This window comes from Pholis gunnellus (genome assembly GCF_910591455.1).
Source record: "Pholis gunnellus genome assembly, chromosome: 10".
Taxonomy (NCBI): Eukaryota; Metazoa; Chordata; class Actinopteri; order Perciformes; family Pholidae; genus Pholis; species Pholis gunnellus.
In genome coordinates, this window is record NC_136537.1 from 19202414 (window position 1) to 19225011 (window position 22598).

Consider the following 22598-nt stretch of genomic DNA (forward strand, 5'->3'; position numbering starts at 1 on the left):
CAACGGCATTTACCACTAATATGAACTTTCAAGCAGCACCTGCCTTCGGGAAATGGTGTGCTGTTGGAAAAGTACTGGCATACTACTCTAGGGATAGGTCCATACCGCTGAACAACAGTGGCATACCAACGGCCACTTTTCGATCTCGGCGTCACTCCCTCAGACACTGAATTAAAATAGCATTAAGAGTGAAACTCTGAATTAAAATATTATCAAGAACAGTGTAATAGAACTGCATCACAGTCTAGCTTGTTAACAAGTCTTATACACATTTATAGTTAATGTGAACTGCATGAACTCGCACATGAATGAAAATAAAGAGAGAGACAACACCCTAAAAGAGGACTTGACTGGCTGGTATCAATCTCTGATGACGAGTGACTGTAAAACAAACAAAATAAAAACTTTAGAAACACAATGTTCTGAACTTCTGGAAAGTTCTATGACATCCAGGATAAACACACTTAAAAGAAGCTTTGGGTGTGCAACTGTGGGTTCGCATGTGCCTCACATATGTTAACACATTAGTGCAAGTCTTTGCAAAAAGCTAATACAACAATACCATACAGTTTAAATTAACAGACGTGCCTATGTGAGGAGCTAAGACAATGGACCACACTGGACTAACGTTCAACAATAAAATGAGTTTGATCTGTTCAATAAGACCACATATAAACACAAGTTACAGTAGGTTACTAACGTTACATCTTAACACTGTAATTGGTGATTAACTTTATTTATGTTAACTTAACTTACTATGCTGTTAGCTTGCTGACCTTTCTCAGGCTAATTGAGCTCGAGCTAGCTAACGTTACAGAGCTAGCTCCACCAATATTGGCAACCTAATATAACGAAACATACAAAGTTAAACTTTAACTGAGATGTTAACAGTTCAATCATGATGAAGACAATACAATACTGGAGACTTTGAATTCCGGATGATAAGCGTAACTTTACCTCGGCTTTCACAGAAAATACTGTATTATGCTGAGAAATTACAGTAGTCTGCTGTTATGGTTAATTGACGGCATTGACTGTTAATTTACATGCGAGGGATGAACATTTAACTATATTTTACCATTATTATGAAATACTGTAAGATACCATTGAAAATCCACCCTAAATTTCAAGCAATTCATTACAGTGAAAAGTACCGATTGAGTCCTATAATACTGAAATAAGAAACGTTGAGAAAAGAAGTCTGTCTTTGGAGTATTTAATCTATGTGCAGAAAAGGCTTGATCATCATAGAGTGTCCATGAGGACGAGCCAAGAGTGGTGCGTCTGTATAGCTTATAAAAGGTCCTCAGGACAGGGTGTGAACCAGGAGTTTACACCTAAACATTTGGTCAACGGTTTTAACTGCCCATTGACACCTCCATTCAGCCCCTTTCTCTTATCTGAGCCTTGTCACAAAAGACATCCGTTTCTTTTCCTAACCGTAACATTCTCTGGTTAACTGCACCCCCATTCAATTACTTCCTCTCATGGAAGCAAAGGCAGAAATACCCCACATGGTCTTGTTACCATTCAGCTAGTACACAATCATATGTCACATAGTTTTGTTAGTGAATAAGGCACATAAACTAAGTCACTGTAGAAAAGTACTAGCACAGGGAAAATTCTCCATCACAATGTACAGAACTTGAGTAAACATATTTAGATTTGCAAGTGCTCTCTTTTACTTAATTGGTGTTATTAGCCCATTTGCACTATTGTATACGGTATATGTGTATGGTTTTAACAGTGTGCTGTGTATTGAATGTTCTTTACTTGGCAAAAGTCAAAGACAAATCTCCACCGAGGTGTAGATACATACATACATAAAAAAGAGATATGATATAAGATATAAGAGAGATTTATTGTCATAATATATACAGTATACATACATATATGCAGGGAAAACCAGTACAGAGGAACCAAATTGTGTCTCCCTGGTCCCAATGCAAACAAAAGAATGAACGAATTAGCATAAACAAACAATTAACAAGGTACAAAAACGGACACAGAACAAGATACAAGACAGGGTAGAAACACATGCAATAACAAACATACGTGATATGCGATACTATAACAATATAAATGAATATAATGTAAATAAAAACAACAGGTAAAGTAAATAAATGTAATAAATGTATATGTAAAATGCAGGAAACATTGTTAAAATCAGTTTTAGGATATAATGTTCAACCACGGCATAACAGCATGCACCAAATATCGTTTTGTAACATGTAATATGGCCAAACAAACTCATATACAACACATAGGGAGTATTCTCGAAAAAAAAAACGTTTGTATTCCACACTCTTATTTTGAAGGCGAGAACAACCTTTTTCCGGAATTGTGTCAGCTAGCTACGGAGAGCTAACGGAGAGCTAATGCAAAGCGGCTCGGTTGCTCTCGTTGACAACAAGCGTTAATATCACGTCCACAGAAAGGATTTACTGAATTCAAAACACCCAACAGATCAAAACACAACACTCCTATAAAGGTACGTACGTGGGCGTTGACTCTGCTGCGAACATAAACAGTTGAAAAGCGGACCGTCGTCTTTGCGATCCCCCCCTTGTTGTGGTCAGATGGGGCCTTTTCCTTGTGTTCAAAGGAACACAGCACCGGACAGCAGCGGGGGGGAAAAATTGCAAAAACATTATGTAGTGAACCGCTTTGTATTTTTTGCTTGCAATCCGTTACTTGAGGATCAAACAGCTGCAGGCGTTAACGAAAACGCTTCACATGAGGGGGGAGGGGCTATGTGTGTAGGCCTTCTGTTAATGTCACTGTGAGGTTCTTTCTCTCATGTATCTTTCTGATTCCCACAGTGGGGATCACGTCTCGCTTGTCAGAGGGTGCTGCTCCTCTGACTCCACCGTATGACCGCAGGACCCGCAGCCAGATGACCGGCGGACCTCACAGGCTCAACATGAATCCTGTCAGCTACCATAGCATGTTGTCGTCTGTGAACGGTGGACACCCCAATTTAGTCTTGGATCGTGTGTTGAGCACCTCCAACGTGAAGTGCAGTCAGAAGTGTGGATTTGCTTCCACGGACGCTGCAGAGTTGAAGAGGCACATGCTGGACCACAAAGTGACGAGGTTTTACTGCTTCTACTGCAACAAGGTATCGTTCAGCGAGGCGGAGTTAAACGCTCACCTGAAGCAGCACAGTTCAAAGTACCCGTTTAAATGTCCTCACTGTGGACAGGGCTACATGCGGAGGCTGTGCCTCGTGAAGCACATTGATCGTTTGCATAGTAAAAGCATCAGTCAAGGACCTGCTAAGCCCGGCACACACGCTCCTGTCCCCAGTGCCTTATCAAGTGTGCCCACCGTTGATCCGGCATCACTCCGACCGGCCGTCCGGGTGACGGTACCCATCGCGAGTGCACCTGCAGTCAGGCAGGGTAGAGATGAACTGAGAGGGAAAACACTGGACATGAACGTATCGAATGCCACGAATGGCAGCTCCGTTCTTTTGTCCCCTTTGAATGGACTCATTCAGCACCACAGGGCTCTGACGGTTTCTCTTCCAGAGGAAGTGACGATCCCCGCCGGCTGCTTGGTTGAGCTTGTTGAGGTGAAAACCGTCAACGGGACGAAGGAGCTGAAGCTGAGGCTCGTCTCTCAACAAGAAAACGAGTCTGTGATAAAAGAGACGAGGACCACAGTCTCTCAAAACACTGCACTGGGAAAGCCATTCTTATCCTCATTACACCACCCGAACACCGTGAAGTCCATGAGCATGGGGATGTGCACGGTCAACAGGAAGCAGTGTGAAGCAAAGACTGTGAATGTGGAGCGTCCCGCCATTTCCAGAAACCTCCCAAATCACGTCAACAAAGAAAAAGCTGGATTTAAAAGAGCGTCACAAGAAATAATCAACTTGGAAAGTCACACATTCGTTCCAAACAAGGTTCCCAAAAGCATCCTCAATCCTGTAAGAGAAGGAAATGGTGGGATCAAAGTGACGCAGAGCGAACCGGTGAGCCACAGCGCGGCTCTGTCCTCCGTTATCTGCAACAGGCTCGGCCAAAGGTTGACCGGCGCCCTGCATCCAGAGAACATGGGAGCGTGTGTTCCCCAGAGAGCCGTGGACGAGAGGAAGAATTTAATCCTAGAGCATTCCAAGAGTATCCCACCCAGGAGGGCGAGTGACATGACAATCCCTCCGCGAGATGTTTCGGTGGCTGTAAAGCTGGAACCAGGCGAGATACGCCTCAAGAACAACACCTGTTCAAAAATAAAGACAGAGGCAGAGGGCTCGAACCAGCAGAATTCCTCTTCTCCCTGCTTGAGTGTCCTCTTGGCTGCGTCTGCCCAAGTGAGACCTCCAGCGATTCCACTTTGTAAGGATAACGTTTCAAGTCCGTCTTTTTCAATCCCCAGAAGCCTAAATGAGTCCTCATTAGTCAAAACGCCGGCGCTCTCCAACAACCGCAAAGGTCCGAAGATGTCGGCCTGGACGCAGCAAGTGAGATACGGCGAGAGGGCCGGAGAACGAGACGCGCTAGAGCCCGAGAGTTTCCCCGTCATCTCCTCTGTGTTTTCACTAAGCCAGCAACCAGGCGACGTCCAAGCCTCCATGCAACCGCTGGTGATGGCGCTGCGGGGCATCGTGATGGATAAAAGTAACCGTACTGGTTGCACAACTCAAGATCACGTCGTGGTGACAAACATCACAGAGCGGGCGGAGGAGGCGCTGACGTCCTGTGTTCAGGTGGACACACAAGATGGATCCATCATCCACAAGCTTTTATTGACGGAGCGGACCAGCGACACTATCAAAGTAGAGGATAAATGTATTCAGCACCCTTCTGCACTGACCCACAACTACATCAAGGAGGAAGCAAAAAGCACCGCGACAGCAGACAGTAAGAAACGCAGTCACTCCCCTGTTTCAAAATCTCCTACAGATGAGGAATCTGTTTCCAAAATCGCCGCCCATGTGCCTGCGGAGCCCCCGCAGCAAATGGCAAAAAGTGAGCACGACATCTCAAAGTTCCTGACTGTCTCTCTGAAACGGGTACAAGTAGGCCTGTGGAAAACAAACAAGAAGGGGCTGAAGCTCAGAATATCCAAATACAAGACTCAGGTACCGGTGGGCGGTCTCGCCGGCTGCACCGTCATTTACCCGATGCCGCTGAAGGTGGACCAGCTGGTGAAGCGGCCGAGCCCCTACCAGCCCGTGGTGGTGCTCAATCACCCGAAGCCCCGGGCCTCCTCCGTGCAGGGCGCGAGGCCAGACACGGTCGCGGACAACACGGGAGAGTCCGAGGCGGCTCCCAAGTGCCAAATCTTAAAAATGAGACTGAGCAAAGTGATGGGGCAGAAGTACGAGGTGATGGGGTGCACTGTCGGTGTCTTTCCATGAATTTTATCCGACGATGTGTCCCCGTACGGAAGTGTACGATTATGAGATAATAACTAGTATTACAACGATGAGATGTTGACTGAAAGATGGACAAAATATGAGGGAGAGTAACATTTTAAAAACAATGGACATCTGATTATCAATGTGTTACACGTATGTTGTTTGTATAGGCATGGAATGTGCAATGCAGCTTGACTGCTTTGAGTTATGGAGCATCTGCTTTAGTAGATCGCAGTCACCAATACACAGATGTTAAGTAATGTTACAGACGTTTGGGAATCCAGTAGGTCTGTCAAGAGTGGAGGCATAAATGCATGCTGTTTACTGAAAAAGGATAATACATACTGTATTTAATTTTCTTTTTTGTTGTCATCAGTAATGTTTTGCTGTTAATCTGGATCCTCTACAACCTGATTTAGGTGCAGTACACCTGAGAGTATCAGATCTTTGTGTGCCAACTCACATTTCGTGCATTGATCATGCACGATGGGTAAATCGATAGTAAGTAATGGTGGAATGTTTGCTTTGTGACATTTATGTGACATTTATTGTGGGTGAAGCCTCGCGCAACGTTTAGCACTAATAACATGCGATCTTCTTCAGGTATGACTCCATTTTTAATCTTTTTAATGCTCATTTTTCATTTTTAACAGAACAGTCCGAGGCAAAGAAAACAAATCTGTTTCCAGCCATTGTATATGGACAGAGAGCCTCTTCCTTTGTTTCCTGTGATGAAGTCGTGTCGACACTTATGTCGCATTCGTAAAGTCATTTTAACACGATTGCCTTCAATAAGGCACGTCCCGTTTAAAAAAAAAAAAGAAAAAAAAAAGCTTTTCCAAATTTGACCTAAAAAATCCGGCTCCCTTTGAGATAACAGTGATGTGTGCAGCACTCAGTGGGGGTCAGTAGTGTCGTGGTGCATTCAGGCACTCTTTGCAAACTTTGAAATTTGGGAAATATTGTCTATTTATTTATTTGGTCAACAGTCACTGTTAAAATCAAGTGAACTGGACAGTTGAAAAAAGAAACTACAAGGTGTAAATAGTGGAAGCTGGGCATACGCACACTACTGTTTGTTCATGTTATCAGTTTGTATTTTAAATCACTGGGTGTTGCAGAGAAATGGACATTATGTTTGCCAGTTGTCCTCCAGGTGTTGTGTAAAAGTGAAATGTCTCAGATGTGCTGTAAACTTGGAATGTGCCCCAGTTACTCACCAGTATTTACCACCATTCTCGGTGATAAACCGTAACGTTTTTTTGACGTTACCAGTTGACGATGAGTGCCTGAATGCACCGTGAGTCTTGGCGTCTGTGAGGCCGGAGCTAACGGCTATAATTTTTGACTACTCCTAAAAATCCAGAAGGATAAGAAAAGAATCATCAAGTCTCTGTTTTTCTTTATTCTTATCACATTTGTACGTTTTGTTTTTGAATTTTATATGTGTAACTCATCACAGATATTTTCTTTTTTTATTATTAACTTATTTGAGTCCAACAGTCCCAGAAACGAGTGTTAATGCCATCTTGGATCATATTTACTCCTTGTGCCATACGGTTCTCTCGCGTCTTTGCAGCTCCTCAAACAGTACAGTGCACAACGGAGCTGATGACAGCTTCTCGAACTGGTTCATGACTGTTGCAGAAAGCCACATGCTTGTATTTGATCTTATGTACATATTAAGTGACTGTGGTGATGCTGAGAACCTGTTGACACCATCAAAAGGACACAAACGATCTTCTTTCCTGATGCTTTGCAGAACTGTTTCTGTTCTTGCGACGGCATTACAACATGTGTGTGTGTTTATAATCAGTAACCATGACGTATGAGGTGCTAGACCTATCAATTAATAGGTTTTGGTTGCCCATTTTTTATTGTGTATATACGTTTTGATCACTCACAGATTTTATTGTGTACATACCTATAAATATAAAAATGTGATAGCTGTTGTTCATATTCTCTGTAGGGGGTGGTTAACATTCCGCAGCCTCTTCAGCAAATGCAGTTATGTTGTGCTTTACTTTCCTAGCACTGCAGATTCAGAAGCTGACGTACTTTATTGTTTGTTATATAAATATATATTATTATTTCAAAGGTGTTTAAGGGCGCGGCAGTTCCCTCTGAATGTTTTACTTTGCCTTCCATTTACCTCTCATTTGTGTTACTCATGTCCCTGTTAAAGCTGTTTTTGGTTTATTCCTTTTTGTTTATTATCGTGTTCCATGCTTTTATAATAACAATTATGTAACTCCTCTTTTTTTCTATTAAAATATGATCATAATTTGTATGGTCTACTCCCTTTTGTTCAACAGAATTGTGTCACATAAAGCGCTCATCATTAACACACTGTGAGACTCTCAGACCTGTTAAAAAACAAGCAGTGGTGGAGCAAACATTCAGGCCTTTAATTAGTTAAAGTAGCAATACCACGGTGTAAAAATACTGTTACGTTCCTGCTTTATATGAACTTTCTCTAAATGACCCACATGTCTGAAAATAAAAGTGTAGAATTGTAGCAAGTGTGACATTCAAGACCCAGAAAGACACTCTTGTTTGTGAGCGCTTTATTAGAGTTTCTGCCGTTCACTTCCCTTTTTCCAAACAGTTTCAGCTTCTCTGATGGTTCTGTGTACCAATCCGTAAGGCGTGTCAGGTTGGTTGGGTTTAACGACCAAAACGAGCAGTGGAGTAAATGAGTAAAATGAAACCGTGTAATGCTTCATTCACACACTCTTGTCACTCCTATTTCTATGGGATAATGAAACATGACCTACAGTAGGCTACACACACACATACAGTATGCTAATGTTTGCCTCGGACCGGTGCAAATAGCATTGTTGGCTACAGAAACCTGTTTGCTTATAGAATTTGCCTATTTATAAACCCCATGCAGGGGGAAGAGCACTCACACAAACAGAGCACAAACATTTATTTACATAATAATCATCTAGCTATTTGTACTCAGATGTCAAATATGGTGAAAGATGGAATTTTGAAATAGCAAATGTGTAGGAACCCCGATTGATGTATAAATCAGTTTAATGTAGCTTGGAAAGGTGGGGCTTGTATTAAAAGCGTTTATATTTATTTTGGAGTAAACCGCCACTACAACGTGGTAGATTAGAGGTATTAAGTAGGATAACATAAAATGTAAATGCTCTAGTACCTCAAAACTGTAGTCGACTTCAGTACACCTGAGAAAATGCACCTCAACTTTCCACCACTGTTGTTGACGTTCTGTCTTGTAATATTGACTGATTGTGTCATCAATTTAAACTAGAAGCCTAAATCTCACATTTTGACACGATTAGAGAGAATTGTCAGCTACATTGTTAATTGATCAACTCTTTAAACGTTATCAATCAAAATATGGCAAATACTTTCTGCTTCCAGTTTCTCATTCAGCTATTGCTGTATGATTCAGCTTTTGTGATATCTTTTACACTTTTTGAATAATCACAGCTTATGTTTTATGCTTTTTTTCCAGACATTTTCTGACTTTACAATGGGTGTGTATGGCGCAGCTCAGAGTGCGTGAAGTCATTGCTAGAGTGGAGAGGAGCTTCAGAATCTTGTGGAAAAAACATTTATATATATATTTTCACCATTCCCACAATTTCCCCTCCAACAGATTTACACATTTGGTCACAGAAGCCTGAAAGTGAGAGAAAGTCCAACTATCTGCTCCATAGAGACCAATGTGAATTCTTACTCCGAGAACATCGTTCACAGACAACCGTACAACATCTCTAGATCGCCACTGAAGCCACATTTTTACACCAGAGACACAATTCTCCCTTTATCTGTTCATTAAGTCATCCTTTCTCTCCAGTTCTAATATGGAAGCAATAGAAGCTATACGGTTATGTGAGTTTTGAGACCACTTTGACAGATGTGCCTCAGCTTTAACTCCATGTGAAGCCTATGTGTGTCTCTTTGAAGTTACATCGCTATAGCGACCTTTGATGCTGGCAGGTACACAGGTGGTTGATATGAGCTAATTTCGTGCAGTTTGATACACACACATAGACACTGACAAATGCACACATATACACTAATGACTTTTACTAATGATATTCAGGCAAAAGCATTGTTCAACCTCCTGTCTGTCGCTCTCTCTCTCTCTCTCTCTGCCTGTCTGTCTGTCCGTGTCTTTTTCTGTCTGTCTGTCTCTCTCAATCTCTATCTCTCTCTCTCTCACACACACACACACACACACACACACACACACACAGACAGAAGGCCTTTTTATTCTCATTCCACATCCTGTCCTACTACTACTACTAATAGTTCTACTACTTTTACTAGTACTACCACTAATGCTACTTTGACTACTATTACTTTGACAGTAAAATTGTTTAGCTTCCAGCTTTTGCTGCATTGTAATTCAGCTTTTAGCTTCTTTAGATTATATATTTTAGCTTCCAACTCTGCCAGTTATGTATTTCAACTCAGGGGTTTTCAGCAGTGCAGTTCAATGCTTTTGGACTTTAATATTTTTAAGGAAGTTTCACAGTTTTGTATTTTCAACAATGCTTTGCGATTGATTTCAGCTTTCAGCATTCCAACGCATTTTCTGCAGGAAATGTATTTTCTAGTTGATAATGAAAATAATTGTAAGGGTACAGGCATTGTTTTTATTTGACACAGACCAACACTTTCACAATTTGTATACTCAGTCATCTTTTTCCTAAAATGCTCTTCATGAACTTAAGTGAATATTTTCGGTTCCAACCAGATGACAATTGTGGTGAACATTTCTGACGATTATTCGCTCTGAAATTCATAACGCTACAACTAAGGTACAAAGAGCTAAACATTAACAAGAAAAGGACATTGGGAGTATTGTGTTCAGTGGAGCTTGACAGCAGACCCAGCCAGCCTTTGTAGCCACGAGCAGCAGGTATGAGCTCATCGTTGTTATCTGGGTCTGAAACAGGTCAAAATAAAGAGCAAGGCCACTTGGGCCTAAATGTATTCTTAAAAGACATTTAGGGAAACTCTAGAAATAACAGCGGAATATATTAACAGAAAAATGGGCTTATGACGTGGAAAAAGGAGGGTGTTTACTCAATGGCTTGTAAATATTGGTGGAAAAGTGATTGCTCTTGGAAATAAATTCAGTGTACTGCTTCATGAAGCAGTCCTCTGTTTGCTGTATTACTCTACTACACAGTGAATCTATTATATCAATCCAGTTTGTTTCATTACCATTGAAAAAATAACTATTAACGTCTTAGTGGACCTGAATATTTCTTGGCTGAGCTAAAGGGTTGGTTTTTTCCCATGACAGATCATCTTTGCTGGAATGATTCACGTGTTATTGCAGCAGTTGGACAACATCCTTTTTTGTTAAGGGCCACGTCAGCACACAGATTTCTGGGGGTTTGCTTCCGGGCATGCCTCTCCCGCTGACGAGTGTTATTGGGAATATGGAGTGAAGCTTGATGATGTCTGCCACAGAGTCGAACATCTGAGGAGAAATAAGATGTGAGCTTTCGGTAAACATAATGAGGAGAGCGCTTGTTGAACTCTCTTGTTGAGACCACTCACATCATTCGAGCGTCGTCCCATTCCCAGGGAGTACTGACCGGAGCTCTCGGTGAACCGGAGTTTTATATTGTAAACCTTCTTGTTGTAATACACGGCCAACACCAACGGCTCCCTGTTGGTGCTCATGGAGCAGTCTCGTACCAAAAAGGCTCCGTTCTAAAGTGGTTAATGTGAGAAACAAAAGAAGTTTAGCTTCAGATATATTCAGATCTTTTATTTTGTTTCATTTCATATTAGAGGAGATACTGTGTCTTCTTAGGTATTTGTGTTATCACATCATTTAATGAGTTGTACAAAACCAATTTATCAAGATTTAGAGCGTTGGAACTCACGTCCTGTTTCCTGGTTAGGACGAATAGCATTGATAAAAACCGGTTATCCAGATTACTTTATTACTTTTTTAATGATTATGATTGGAGTTACGCCAAAAAGATATCCATCTGCAAGCAGCCCAGTTTAGATTCATACATAGAACACCTATATCCTCTAATAGCGCATTCTTTTAACCCCTCAATTTCTCCTCTGTGTCTGAAATGTAAAACTGAAATAGGTACCTTAACTCATTGCCGATGGACATGTTGTAATTTACAGAAATATTGGTTTGAAATACTGGATCCAGTGTCTTTGATGTTGGGCAAAAGGTCATAAGACATTCTTACTTTTGCTGCTAGAAAGAACATCTTATTGAAGTATAGCAGAGATAATGGCAAAGATTTGGTGTCAAAATGTATTTGAGCTGGCTTCTTTGGAGTATCTTACAGATATTCTACATACCAAAGCAGATCAGTTCTACAAAGGCTGGCTGCTCTCTCTGAATTATCTTGGACCTGATTTTTGAACATGAACTCTTGTAACCTGTCTGTGTTTGTTGACCTAAACTGTGTTTGTTTTTCATTTAGTTTACGTCTGTTACTATTAATTTAATGTTTGTTTGACTATTGTCGTTCTTGTGTGTATTGTTGAAACAAAGAGGAGATCCAGTACCCTGTTCACCAGGTGTAAGGCGTGCTCAGCGTCTGCTCGGGAACAAGCCCCAACATACCAGTCTTCTTCGTTGTAGGTCTGCCAAACATTAGCAATGGCGGAAGAAGTACTCAGATCTTTTACTCAAATAAAAGTAGCAAGTTTAAAAATACACTGTTACAAGTAGAAGTCCTGCATTTTATAATCTTACTCAATCTCAAGAAAAAGATTAGCATCAAAATATACTGAAAGCACCAAAAGTAAAAGTATGCAGAAAGGTCCATTTCATAAAAATAAAGTAAAATATATGATGTCACCGGATTATAATTAGTAATGCATTAATACCGCTTTCATGTTGCAGCTGCTAAAGAATAATTACTTTTTATATCTATGGGTAGTTTAACCTACAACAACACATCATCATTTGAATAGTTGACTCATATTTTGTATAAATAATCTAAATCTGTATTTTTAAGTAGCAGTGAGTATACCTGTATAGGTTTTGCCTTTGGAACAAAGTCATGTTGGTCAAAGTCTTCTTTAGTTTGAGGCCACTCATGGTGATGACGTTTTGAACGCGCCCTTTCTTTAAGCAGACGTTAGTGTTGACTCATTTCTTCCATAACTGTATAATGATACTGATGATTCATAACATTACTTACCCAGACTTTCTTCTGGCCTAAGTAAAATAAAAAAGAACAAATCAAACATGACTTAACACGACATACTTGTCCTGAAATGCCTGAGAGATGACACACACCTTGTTTCAATATTGTGAGTTTCCAGATCCAGAGAATGTCTTGGATTGGTATGAAGGGATGAAACACTGTCAGCACGCTGAAGACCTAAAAACACATTCAACATTTCTACCGCTGTCAAGACCTTTTAAACCCCAAAAATATTACATTCACATTTATTTAGCTCTTACCTTTGGTATGTGAACTGAATTCAGCCTATTAGAAGTATTAAAAAGACAATTACATTTAAAAAAAAGAAGAAAAAAAAGTCAGGTTACAAGTTTAATTGTGTAGAATAAAACAAAATTGATAGAATTCATAAAATTCATAAAATTCATAATTAATTATATGTTATGGCTGAAAGCACTGAAATCTGACACTTTACTTGTAATAATGCTGCATGTTTGACTACTTACTTTTTTAGTTGCTCTCTGTCCACTGAAATGAAAAATAAGTTTATTATTAATTAATGAATTATTATTAAATATGACATCATATGATATCACAATGTGCTTGATCAACGAAAGCCACAAGCTTTTTCTGTGATCATGATTTTAACCAGCAGATGGCGTCACTGCCGCACGGTTCACACACGTTAAACTCAGACGGCTTCTTTTCACTTTCCGCCATTCACACAGAGGAAAGAGGTCACACGGGGTCAAAGTCAGCCACAGCAACATAAAACCAGTGGTGAAACAGTTCTCACTCTCTCCTGCAGGATTCGCCTATTGTCAGCCCGGGCAAGTGGTTCACTATCTCTGTTGGAGGTGATGGACATCGCCTGGAAGTACACAGACTTTAGCTGCAAGACCATTCACAACTCATTTAAACCCAACAATGAATGACTTGAATAGTAGTTGAGCAAATTACCTGTGTGAGTGCTGTGATATTAGAAAGAGAGAAAAATCAATCAACACAGTTTACTGACACAGAAACAGAGTCAACAGTAAGTCCTGTATGTATGGTGAGGTGTTTACCTGCTCTACTGGCAGCACAGGTGAGAACCTCTTGTCTGAAAGAGCAACATGTGAGTGTGTGAGACGCTTCAGGCCAGAGGACGATGAAAGAGAAGTTAATTAAGTTGTCTTACCCAATCTGATCTTTCTTCTGCCTGGCTTCATGTCTCTGTTTACTGCAGGTCCAGGGACTGAAAAACATGCAATGCAGAAAGAAATAATGTATACTGTACAAGTACTTAAGGTAGTGCTCATAAGTACAATTCGGAGGTTCTGGTACTCAAACTCAGAGGGAAATTTGACACTTTTAAACTGCAAGGCCTACAGTTTACTTTAAACTGAAACATGTAATGCCACAACTGACTTGAAAGCCATCAGCTGAAGTAGTACATGCTCATAAATCCATCATGGTCATGATCTGAAACACTGTTGGTTATAAGCTATATTTTGGGATTGGGAGCATTTTCTATTGCTTCTCAACGGCTCTCAACAGATCTACAGCGAGCCAGCGGCTCACAGCTAAAAGTGCTGACAGAGCTAACAGTGCTAACTGACAGAGCTAACAGTGCTAACTGACAGAGCTAACAGTGCTAACTGACAGAGCTAACAGTGTTAATTGGAGGGTGGGTGCCTCGCTTCAGCGACGACGCTGTCGGTTTGGATGACGTTATCATCTGTAACCGTGTAACATATGAGAGCAGTGCAGAGCAGCGGCCGTTAGCTAACCAGTGGAGCACACTCACATGCACGCTCACATGCGCGCTCACATGCACTGAAAGCATGCGTGGCTTAGGTAGACTTCAGTTACATCAATTAATTTGCATAGCAAGTAGTTGTTTTCTGCTATATTAATGCTCTGAATATCAAATTTAGCACTTCAATTTTCCTTCAATTTTCCAATTTGGTGATTTTCATTATAAACACTCATTAAAAAAGGTATTAGAAATGTTTAATGTGATTTCAAAAGGTGTGCAGGTACCTTGAACTGAGAGAAATATCAGTTTTTTTAGCTGGTGAATGGTTGACTGTGTTCCCTAGCTAATTGCCAACTTAACAGTCTGCCTCTTGTAGTGTACGGGGGATTTTATCAGAGCTATTTTCTTGAAAACAGTTGGAGCCATGCAGTAACAATACATTACAAACATTACAATGAGCTAAAAGAGACTGAAAAGCTCTGCAGAGGTGGTTTTGTGTCTGCTGTTTTCAGAATTATGAGTGGCCCGTTCACATCCTAGAGAGCCATTTAATTTAATATTTAATCTTAAATAATGCAGGTTAAGTGACCCTGTGTAGCTTTTGCTGAGCAGCAGCCAAGTAGCGAAAAGTCATAAAGTTGCCAACATCAGCTAATGTTCGCCGCACTAAGCAACACTGTACTGGAACCAGGCCAAGTTAAACTTCTCCAGAATGTCTGTATCGCATCAAAATTCAGATGATGAAGCTTTTAATGTCACTTTACCTGAAGTAAGTGGTATTTCTCTTGGGAAGATGTTGGAGGTACCCTGACGAAGTGGAGAGCACATACAGAAGAAGCAGACATTTACAGCGGTACAGTTGTAATGGAGAATTCATCTGAAGAAAAACTGAAAACTTACAGTCCAGACTGATGAGAGGCTCTGAGCCGACGATGACCTTGGGAGATCCCTGTCTTGAAAGCAAAAGAAGTTGAGATGCCCTCACTCTTATCGGCGACAGTAATGACAGTAGTTTCAGTAGATCCAGCGTTAGCTGACAGTTCAAATGAGTTTGTATCATTGTTATAACTCGGTGGCTGCGCCGCAGCAGCAGACTGTATTGATTACAGAGGGAGAACACTCCGAGTGTGAACAAATTTAAAAGCCACGTTCAGAGTGAAGTTGTCGACGTGCAGCTGTGAGGCCCCTGGCTGTGGGCCACATCCATGCAGCAGAGTAAAGGGAGTCTATCCACACTACATGCTTTCCCCCATCTCCCCCCTTCGACTGCTGGATAATTGTAATCTCCCGCAGTCGGCCTCAGCCAACAGATGGCCCTGGAGACCCACTGGCAGATCATGATCACTCAGCTTGAGTTCCCTCTCCCTCTCAGAAACACACTGCTTTCATTCTCACCACAGTCTTGTGGTGGAGCCGTCATTTTGTGCCTGCACTTCATTCAGCTTCATTCTAGTTATGTTCACCAGAGCTTTTCTTTGTAGGAAAGTGAAATAAACTCACTGTCATTGTGTCACAATGCAAACACTTAGACTTAGAGTTCATTCTTAGGTTTTTGGGATATAGGTTTGTACACTATTTATGTGCCATCATTTTATATATTCTAATGAGAATAAGATGTGTGGTGAAAAATATTAAAGGTCAGATTCACGCCTACAGACGGGCAGAATTCCCCACTGAGCCACGAAGACGACAATTTTCTAAAGATAAGTAGCTCTTAACCGGAACTAAAAATGACACCTGAGAGCAGCGTGAATGTGAATGTGAATGATAAGTCATTGTTTTCCTCTCTACCTGCATACTCTCTCTCATCATTTAAGGGCCTGGCAGGAAATATGCGCACATGAACCACTTCCTCCTGGTCATCCACCACGTCGTACTCAGGCTCTTCCGTGTTGTTAAAGTTGCCGCATCTGTCATTTCTGTTCCTGCCTCTCCTGTTGCGATCCTGTGGAGAGGAAATTGCAGATTCTTGAAATTGGAGATTCTAAGTGTACGATAGACAAGCTTTATCTTCGTCTTGTAACACGGAGCTCTTAGACATTGTGAGTGTGTCACCAAGATTTAATACAAGAAAGACTGCCTTTGATAACGATCTCCTTCTGCGTCCATTGATTTATTGGAAACAAGTATACTAATCTGGTTTAAAAAAAATGAAATCAGTAAAGCTGATCACATTCGTGTCTTGCTCATTACATCAACCATCACACCGTAATATATTCTGAGTAGACAGTGTTAGATCCTTTACACGTATCCAGCACTGATAAGCACAGGAAGCTATAATGAGGTATTGCAACAGAACCCACGAGGGATTTCCATTTTTCAGCTTCACTCTTTACAGCCAGAGACTGACGTGCACACATTCATAGCCAGTCTGTGACACAGTGTTAATTAATATGAAATAGTCTATTTCTGTTAATGAATGGATGCACTGTGACTGTACTTTTGTGCAGCTGTGGCAAAGCTGGAAAAAAGGGTGAGATCAGGATGGATACATTATGAGAGCGTGCATCAATCATCGCCAATCAAACCAGCTTCTCTCATTCAATTTAAAAACAATGTGTTTCACATCAGAACCGGTTCTTTTTTCTATTGTAATGAAGAGGAGAATCACGATTGGCTTTATTTTTTTCAAAGAGGAAATTTATGTTTTTTTTCCGGCAAGTGTTATCCAGGAATATGTCGCCAAAAGGCAGGAAATGTCTCTCTTTGGAAGCTCATGTTCCTTTGTTTTCATGAGTAATGATGAACCCCGAGAGTTTAATTTGAAATCCAATGATTCATACAACAACCACGTTTGGCTGTGTAGGTGCACAAACGTATTTTCTAAATAAAACAAGTTCCGGTTCTTATATTCCAAGAGGTGGTTGGACAAGATTGACTCAAGCTTCTTGTTGTAGCTGAACAATGTCATGATTTTAAAATTGCAATGTTTAAAACAACTCTCCCTAATTGGCTGAAAAGCGTAGAACAAAAAGGCCCATTAATGCATTATCAGAAATAAACATACTCTGTACCTGCATTTCTATTATTAATTTGACTGCTCTCATACCTGCATTTAAAGCATACTGACCTCTATTTTAGGTGAATTTACTATGATCTAATATTATAATGTTTACATTCCAGCAAAGGCAACATATACCTTGCCACACAGGTCCATATTTTTTACAATTTAATACAAATATTCCTCAGCCCTTGTTTACTGTCATTGAGCACATTCTTGGCCAGTGTGCTGAACACGTCTAGCTCATCTCTCTATCTAGAGGCTGCACATGGAGCAGGCACACTTGCAGTCTTCAGGTGGCTACAGGGATCTAATCAGCCTGAAGGGAAAGCTGTCATCCTCCTGCAAGCGGATGACAGACACTGGTCGGGAACATTCTTCTCTTTAAACCCAGTACAGACTCTGTCGTATTAGCATTGCTGAATTTATTACTTCAAATTTCCGTTTGTGATTAGCATGATCCTTGTCAAAGACAGAGGGAGGGAAAGTGCACAACCTGAGAAGAGTTCATGTGATTTTCTAAGTCGATTAAAAGGAAGCCTCAAGCCAGAAACTCGATATCAAGGAAAGCGTTTTACACCTTGTGCTGTTTCACTGTGCTGCATTTCTGAAGAAGTATCATGAGTCAACGACGTGTAGAAAGTACATCATAAAAAGCACCAAAACATGATGGCAGGTTTCCCGAAGAAATAGTCTGTTACAGTGTTTTATTAATTTTATCAATGCTATTTCACTGTTTACAGTAAATATGCATGTAAAGCATTCATAACCACAATAAAACATTTATGTGGAGTGGAGTGAGAACTTTAATTTAATCCTAAAGGATATTAATGTTTCATCTGTTTAAAAATGTATTCAAATGACTCCCTCAAACTACATCAAAATGTTATTAATCTTTTGAGATTTCACTAATTTGAGAGATGATTATTGTATAAACCAGGGAGAGTAAATAAATTGAAATATTTGTTCATAATTTTGCATCAAAAGGAATAATAATGCAACACTAAAGCTATTAATCGTCATCCACATCGGTGTTGTTTTTGCTGCGCACTAACAATGACAGAGCAGAATCTCACTCTTTCCTCGTTTTTGGGCTAAAAGGTAATTACACAAGGGGGCTGCAGACTCTCAAAGCTTCCCCTGGGAACATTCATGTGGAACCATAGGGGATACGGGTCGGGCACCATAACTCACCATTATCACAGCAGACGCATGGCTATTCCCTCTCTCTCCGCAGCTAACGAGGGGCTGAAACAAAAATGAAAAACATTAGTTTGGTGTTCTGCGAAAGAATGTGTCCTTGGACTTTTCCTCCTCAACAGTTACACGTGCAGAAGAACGAGGTCTTTATATGGAACTGAACAGAGCTGCTAGTGGCCGCTCACTGTTTGTTCATCTGAGTTACAGTTCTAACATTCACTGGCAATAAACCGTTTGGAAAATATTGATAGATTTATAATTTTATTTGACCACAAAGAGGAAAGGACAGATGCTGCTTGAACATGGAAATATTAAAAAATCTAATATATTTGATTCTTTTTTGCAACATCATGTATTTCTCTATTTTAAATGGAACTTCAGTAAAATCTAATTTTAGGTAAACACAAAAGAAATCCTTATTTACCTGAATTAAAAAAAAAAATGTACTTCAAATTAAGCTTTTGCTTTTACAGCTTTTGATAAAATTACTTAATTAAGATAATAATAATAATAATATATTATTATTATTAATTAATAATAATAGTGTATATAATAGTAATTATAATAAGATTGTATTATTACTATTTATTCAAAAATATGTAAACCTTAAAAATAATCAATTTAATTCTAATAATAATATAATTATAGAAGAAGATCCCTAAAGATTTAAGGATTGGTTTGTTTGATTTGAGGTGATTATATCAGTTTTGTCCATATTGTATTGTTTGTATTCATATTCATCACTCAGTATTTAAAGTGAGACTTTGTGACAGAAAAAAAGAAATAAACAAAGAAAGACAATTGAAAGGAAAAATAACATAGTTCCCCTTTCAAAGTAAAAAGTTGTTTAATAAACAGTAAAACAGTCGAGTAAAGTCAGGGGGTTTGAAAAAGGTTGCTAATGTTAGCTAACGTTAGCAGATACAGCAGCGTGACAAGTATTACTGAGCACCAGTCTCTCGTATATCACTTGTGGTCACAGTAGCTGCTGTTCAGCAAAAGATGCATAGTTTTACATACACAGATCAGAGCAGCCAATTAATAATACAAAATAATATGAAAATGTATATTAACACGATATCATTTTATATTGCTTTGCCAAGAGATACAGTCTGGTATCATCAGCATAGTCTAGAAAAAAGTTGCTGTGCCAGCAAATTATGTAACATATTACACAACAAATTCAGTTAAAGCTATCACTATTACCATTAGTATTTGTAAATAAAAATGACAGTACCAAGATGCATACAGAACATCGATATTAAATGTTATTTTAAGCAGGTACTACCTTGGTATTCATTAGAAGTGTCTCAGTATTAATCAGCAGTGCTGGTTTCACCACTTTCTCTTCAAAATATTTAAACTAACCGAGTATCATTCAAGGGAAGAAAACAAAAACTGTTTCATCTATTCACACTGTTCAATTATCGACACCTGCAGATCCAAACAATTGCCAATTGTTCTTTGACATGTGCAAACTGTCTGCAAAACTGTGAAAGCAGCTTACGTAGTTGTGACAAATCACGGAAATATATTCATATATTGTGTTATTTTTGGATAGTGCAAACAAAGTGCCAGACTTTCTGTGCTCCACGGTGCCGCGAATACCACAGAGTGAGAAGGAGTGACATTGTTGTGATCCCAATCCGGATGACGAAAAGAGGACTGAAACTGATACGTCTTTGTCACATATCCTTCATTTATGAGCTTTTTAAGACATACTATCAATTTTAAAATCATGTTTCCAGGGAGATAGGCGAGAAGAGGAAGAGAAACACAGGGTGAGCGCCAATCAATCACTCTTTGATTGTTAGGTTTTTATCTTTGAATCCTTTTGGCTGTGAAGGAAAACAAAACAGGAAGCAGGAAGGAAACCTATACCAAAATAGAATGAGGACGTCTAAGCGAGGCTCAGGGATTGCGATCATGCCAGGAGATATTACAGGCTACCAGCTCACAGTCCCACAAGGGAGAATCAAACTCAGTATTGGATTTGGCAGTGTGGTCCAACACTCAGCGGGGCAGTCTGTCTACTTTGCAGAGCTTACTGGGCCATGGGAAGTGGTGTTGGATGAGACGTATGAAAAGGAGAGGAGATTAGATACTTGCAGCCAGCGTATGAGGTTGAGCAGTTAGTCTGGAGAATAAACTTCTGCCCCATGGAAATTGGGTGCAGAGGATTTGTGGCAACTCAAACCACCAGACGACTTATGGATTTGTGACCTGGCTTTTCTACGGGAGTCAAGAAAGTATCAACTGCAGAGAGCGAGAAAGAGCTCAGTCTGAGGAGGGAAACAATATCAACAGGGACCAAACCAGGACATAACGTGGATTGTCTTGTTCATAACATTCTCGTTGCTGTTGACATACATGTTTAGGTGTTTTGTGGCAGTAAATATGTATTGATACAGTTCGTTTTAAAAAGCCAGGACCAGATTTGAGTTTTAAAATGAATGAAAATGAGTGTAAAGCATGCAGTATTTCACTTTCACTACAAGAGAATTGTTGCTGTGAAGATGTTAAAGCTATTATTAAGAGTGAACGCAAGATAATTTAAATGTATAATCAGAAAAACGATGCGTTCGCACATTTTTTCTTTGTAAAAGCAATGTGATTAAACCCCTAATTCACACACCCCAATTCCTTATAAGTTGAGATGACAATTGCTGTTCATAAATTACATAAAATCTAAGAGCAAATGAAGTCTTGTACTTGAATTTTAATCAAAGCAGGATTTGCAGTTCGAGCAGGAAATACCGCATTTCAAAGCGTGTCTCGTCTTTATAGTTCATTACTTATTATTTTCATCTATTTTTACAACCGATCGACTTTTAGCTGCTTTTCTACTCACTCACAAATGCAGCAGTTGCTTACCTCTTTTGGAAGACTTGTCCAACAAGCACACCGGCCTCAGTGGGTGTTCAGCAAATTTCTGCCTATTGGGTCAAATGTATTTGGTTACAGAAAGAGTCAACAGTTTCCTTTTCTCTCACACAGACCTACAGAAAAGACCTGGGCTGCTTCAACTCTGACTGTCGGAGTTAAGCCACCCACTGCAGTAACCCAAAATGACTTCCTGTGTGGTGAATAACTGGCTTATAACCTGAGGTCTTCACTGTGACAGGAAAAGGTTTCTTTGTGGAGGGCTTCTTCTTCTGCATCTGTGTTCTGATATGGTTATTATAATTTTTGTAATGTTTCTTTACATTTAATTTTCTGCATAAACCTTTTTTCAGCCTTGGCATTTTCAACTTTTGCAGTGTGAGTTTGTTTTCATGCAACATACATTTGTTCAGTGCATCAGGGTCAAATTAATCTTCCAGTGCGACAGGTATTTCTCTTAATTTGAGCAGCAACACGGTGACATTTCAACATTTGCTCTGCCGAGTCTAAAAGGAAGCAGGGTGACATTTCCTCTTTCCATAAGATCATCATCTGGCTTCACTTTTATAGCAAACAAGAAGGTGAACCCAGATTACAATATTTTATTCATGCCCTTTCAAAGCGATATTTCCCTTTAGTGTAACATTTTCAGTTAATAGCATAAACACTTAATGGGGAGTCTACTGCCACATAGGTTATACTTTAAAAACTTGAAATAAATGTCCAGTTACAACATGGATTTGTTTTAGCAGGCTGGTTTAACACAATAACCAAACGCTATTTAACTCCAGCTATTAATAGTTGTTGTATAATAGCTGAAATGAGGCAGAAAAATCAGCTGAATCATGCTGAGAATATTTTAACACCGGTGGTGAAGCTGGGTTTTATTGGCCTGTGACCACGGCACACTGACAGTAGTTAGAGAGATATATTTAGGGGTGAGCATTACTCAGACTTATTTAAATCCTGAGTGCTTGTCCAGGAAATTACATAGCTGATATTCTGCTTAAAATCCTTATCCTGTAACCATGTGTAACACTCACCACGGGCACTTCCTAACCCTGAGGGAAGAGAATAACGTGTTTGGGTCGCTCAGGACACAGTTAAAGGAAATCTCTTATCTGTTGTGACATGGTTTCAGCCGTCTGCATTTGTGGTGGTAACATTGTGGTCGACTATATGACGCTGACAACTCAGGACGTGGCCTCATAGCTGATAATAGGGCAACAAACATGA

The 22598-nt window shown here is 40.0% G+C and overlaps 2 protein-coding genes across 2 annotated transcripts; one reads left to right on the plus strand and one right to left on the minus strand.

The window, feature by feature from the left end:
• Positions 1-2357: 2357 nt before the first annotated feature.
• Positions 2358-7646, plus strand: znf518b (zinc finger protein 518B). The gene is made up of 3 exons (XM_079167478.1): positions 2358-2491; positions 2823-5746; positions 6036-7646. Exon 2 carries the CDS (start codon positions 2897-2899, stop codon positions 5369-5371), a length of 2475 nt encoding a protein of 824 aa, XP_079023604.1. The 5' UTR covers positions 2358-2491; positions 2823-2896; the 3' UTR covers positions 5372-5746; positions 6036-7646.
• A 2348-nt stretch (positions 7647-9994) lies between these two features.
• Positions 9995-21521, minus strand: clnk (cytokine dependent hematopoietic cell linker). The gene is made up of 17 exons (XM_079167546.1): positions 21354-21521; positions 18474-18527; positions 16070-16223; positions 15179-15231; positions 15043-15085; positions 13718-13774; positions 13605-13639; positions 13498-13508; positions 13334-13408; positions 13044-13065; positions 12819-12843; positions 12651-12735; positions 12553-12569; positions 12382-12476; positions 11912-11989; positions 10928-11083; positions 9995-10847 (listed from the first exon to the last, which is right to left on the minus strand). Exons 2-17 carry the CDS (start codon positions 18474-18476, stop codon positions 10695-10697), a joined length of 1062 nt encoding a protein of 353 aa, XP_079023672.1. The 5' UTR covers positions 18477-18527; positions 21354-21521; the 3' UTR covers positions 9995-10694.
• Between the last annotated feature and the right edge of the window lie 1077 nt (positions 21522-22598).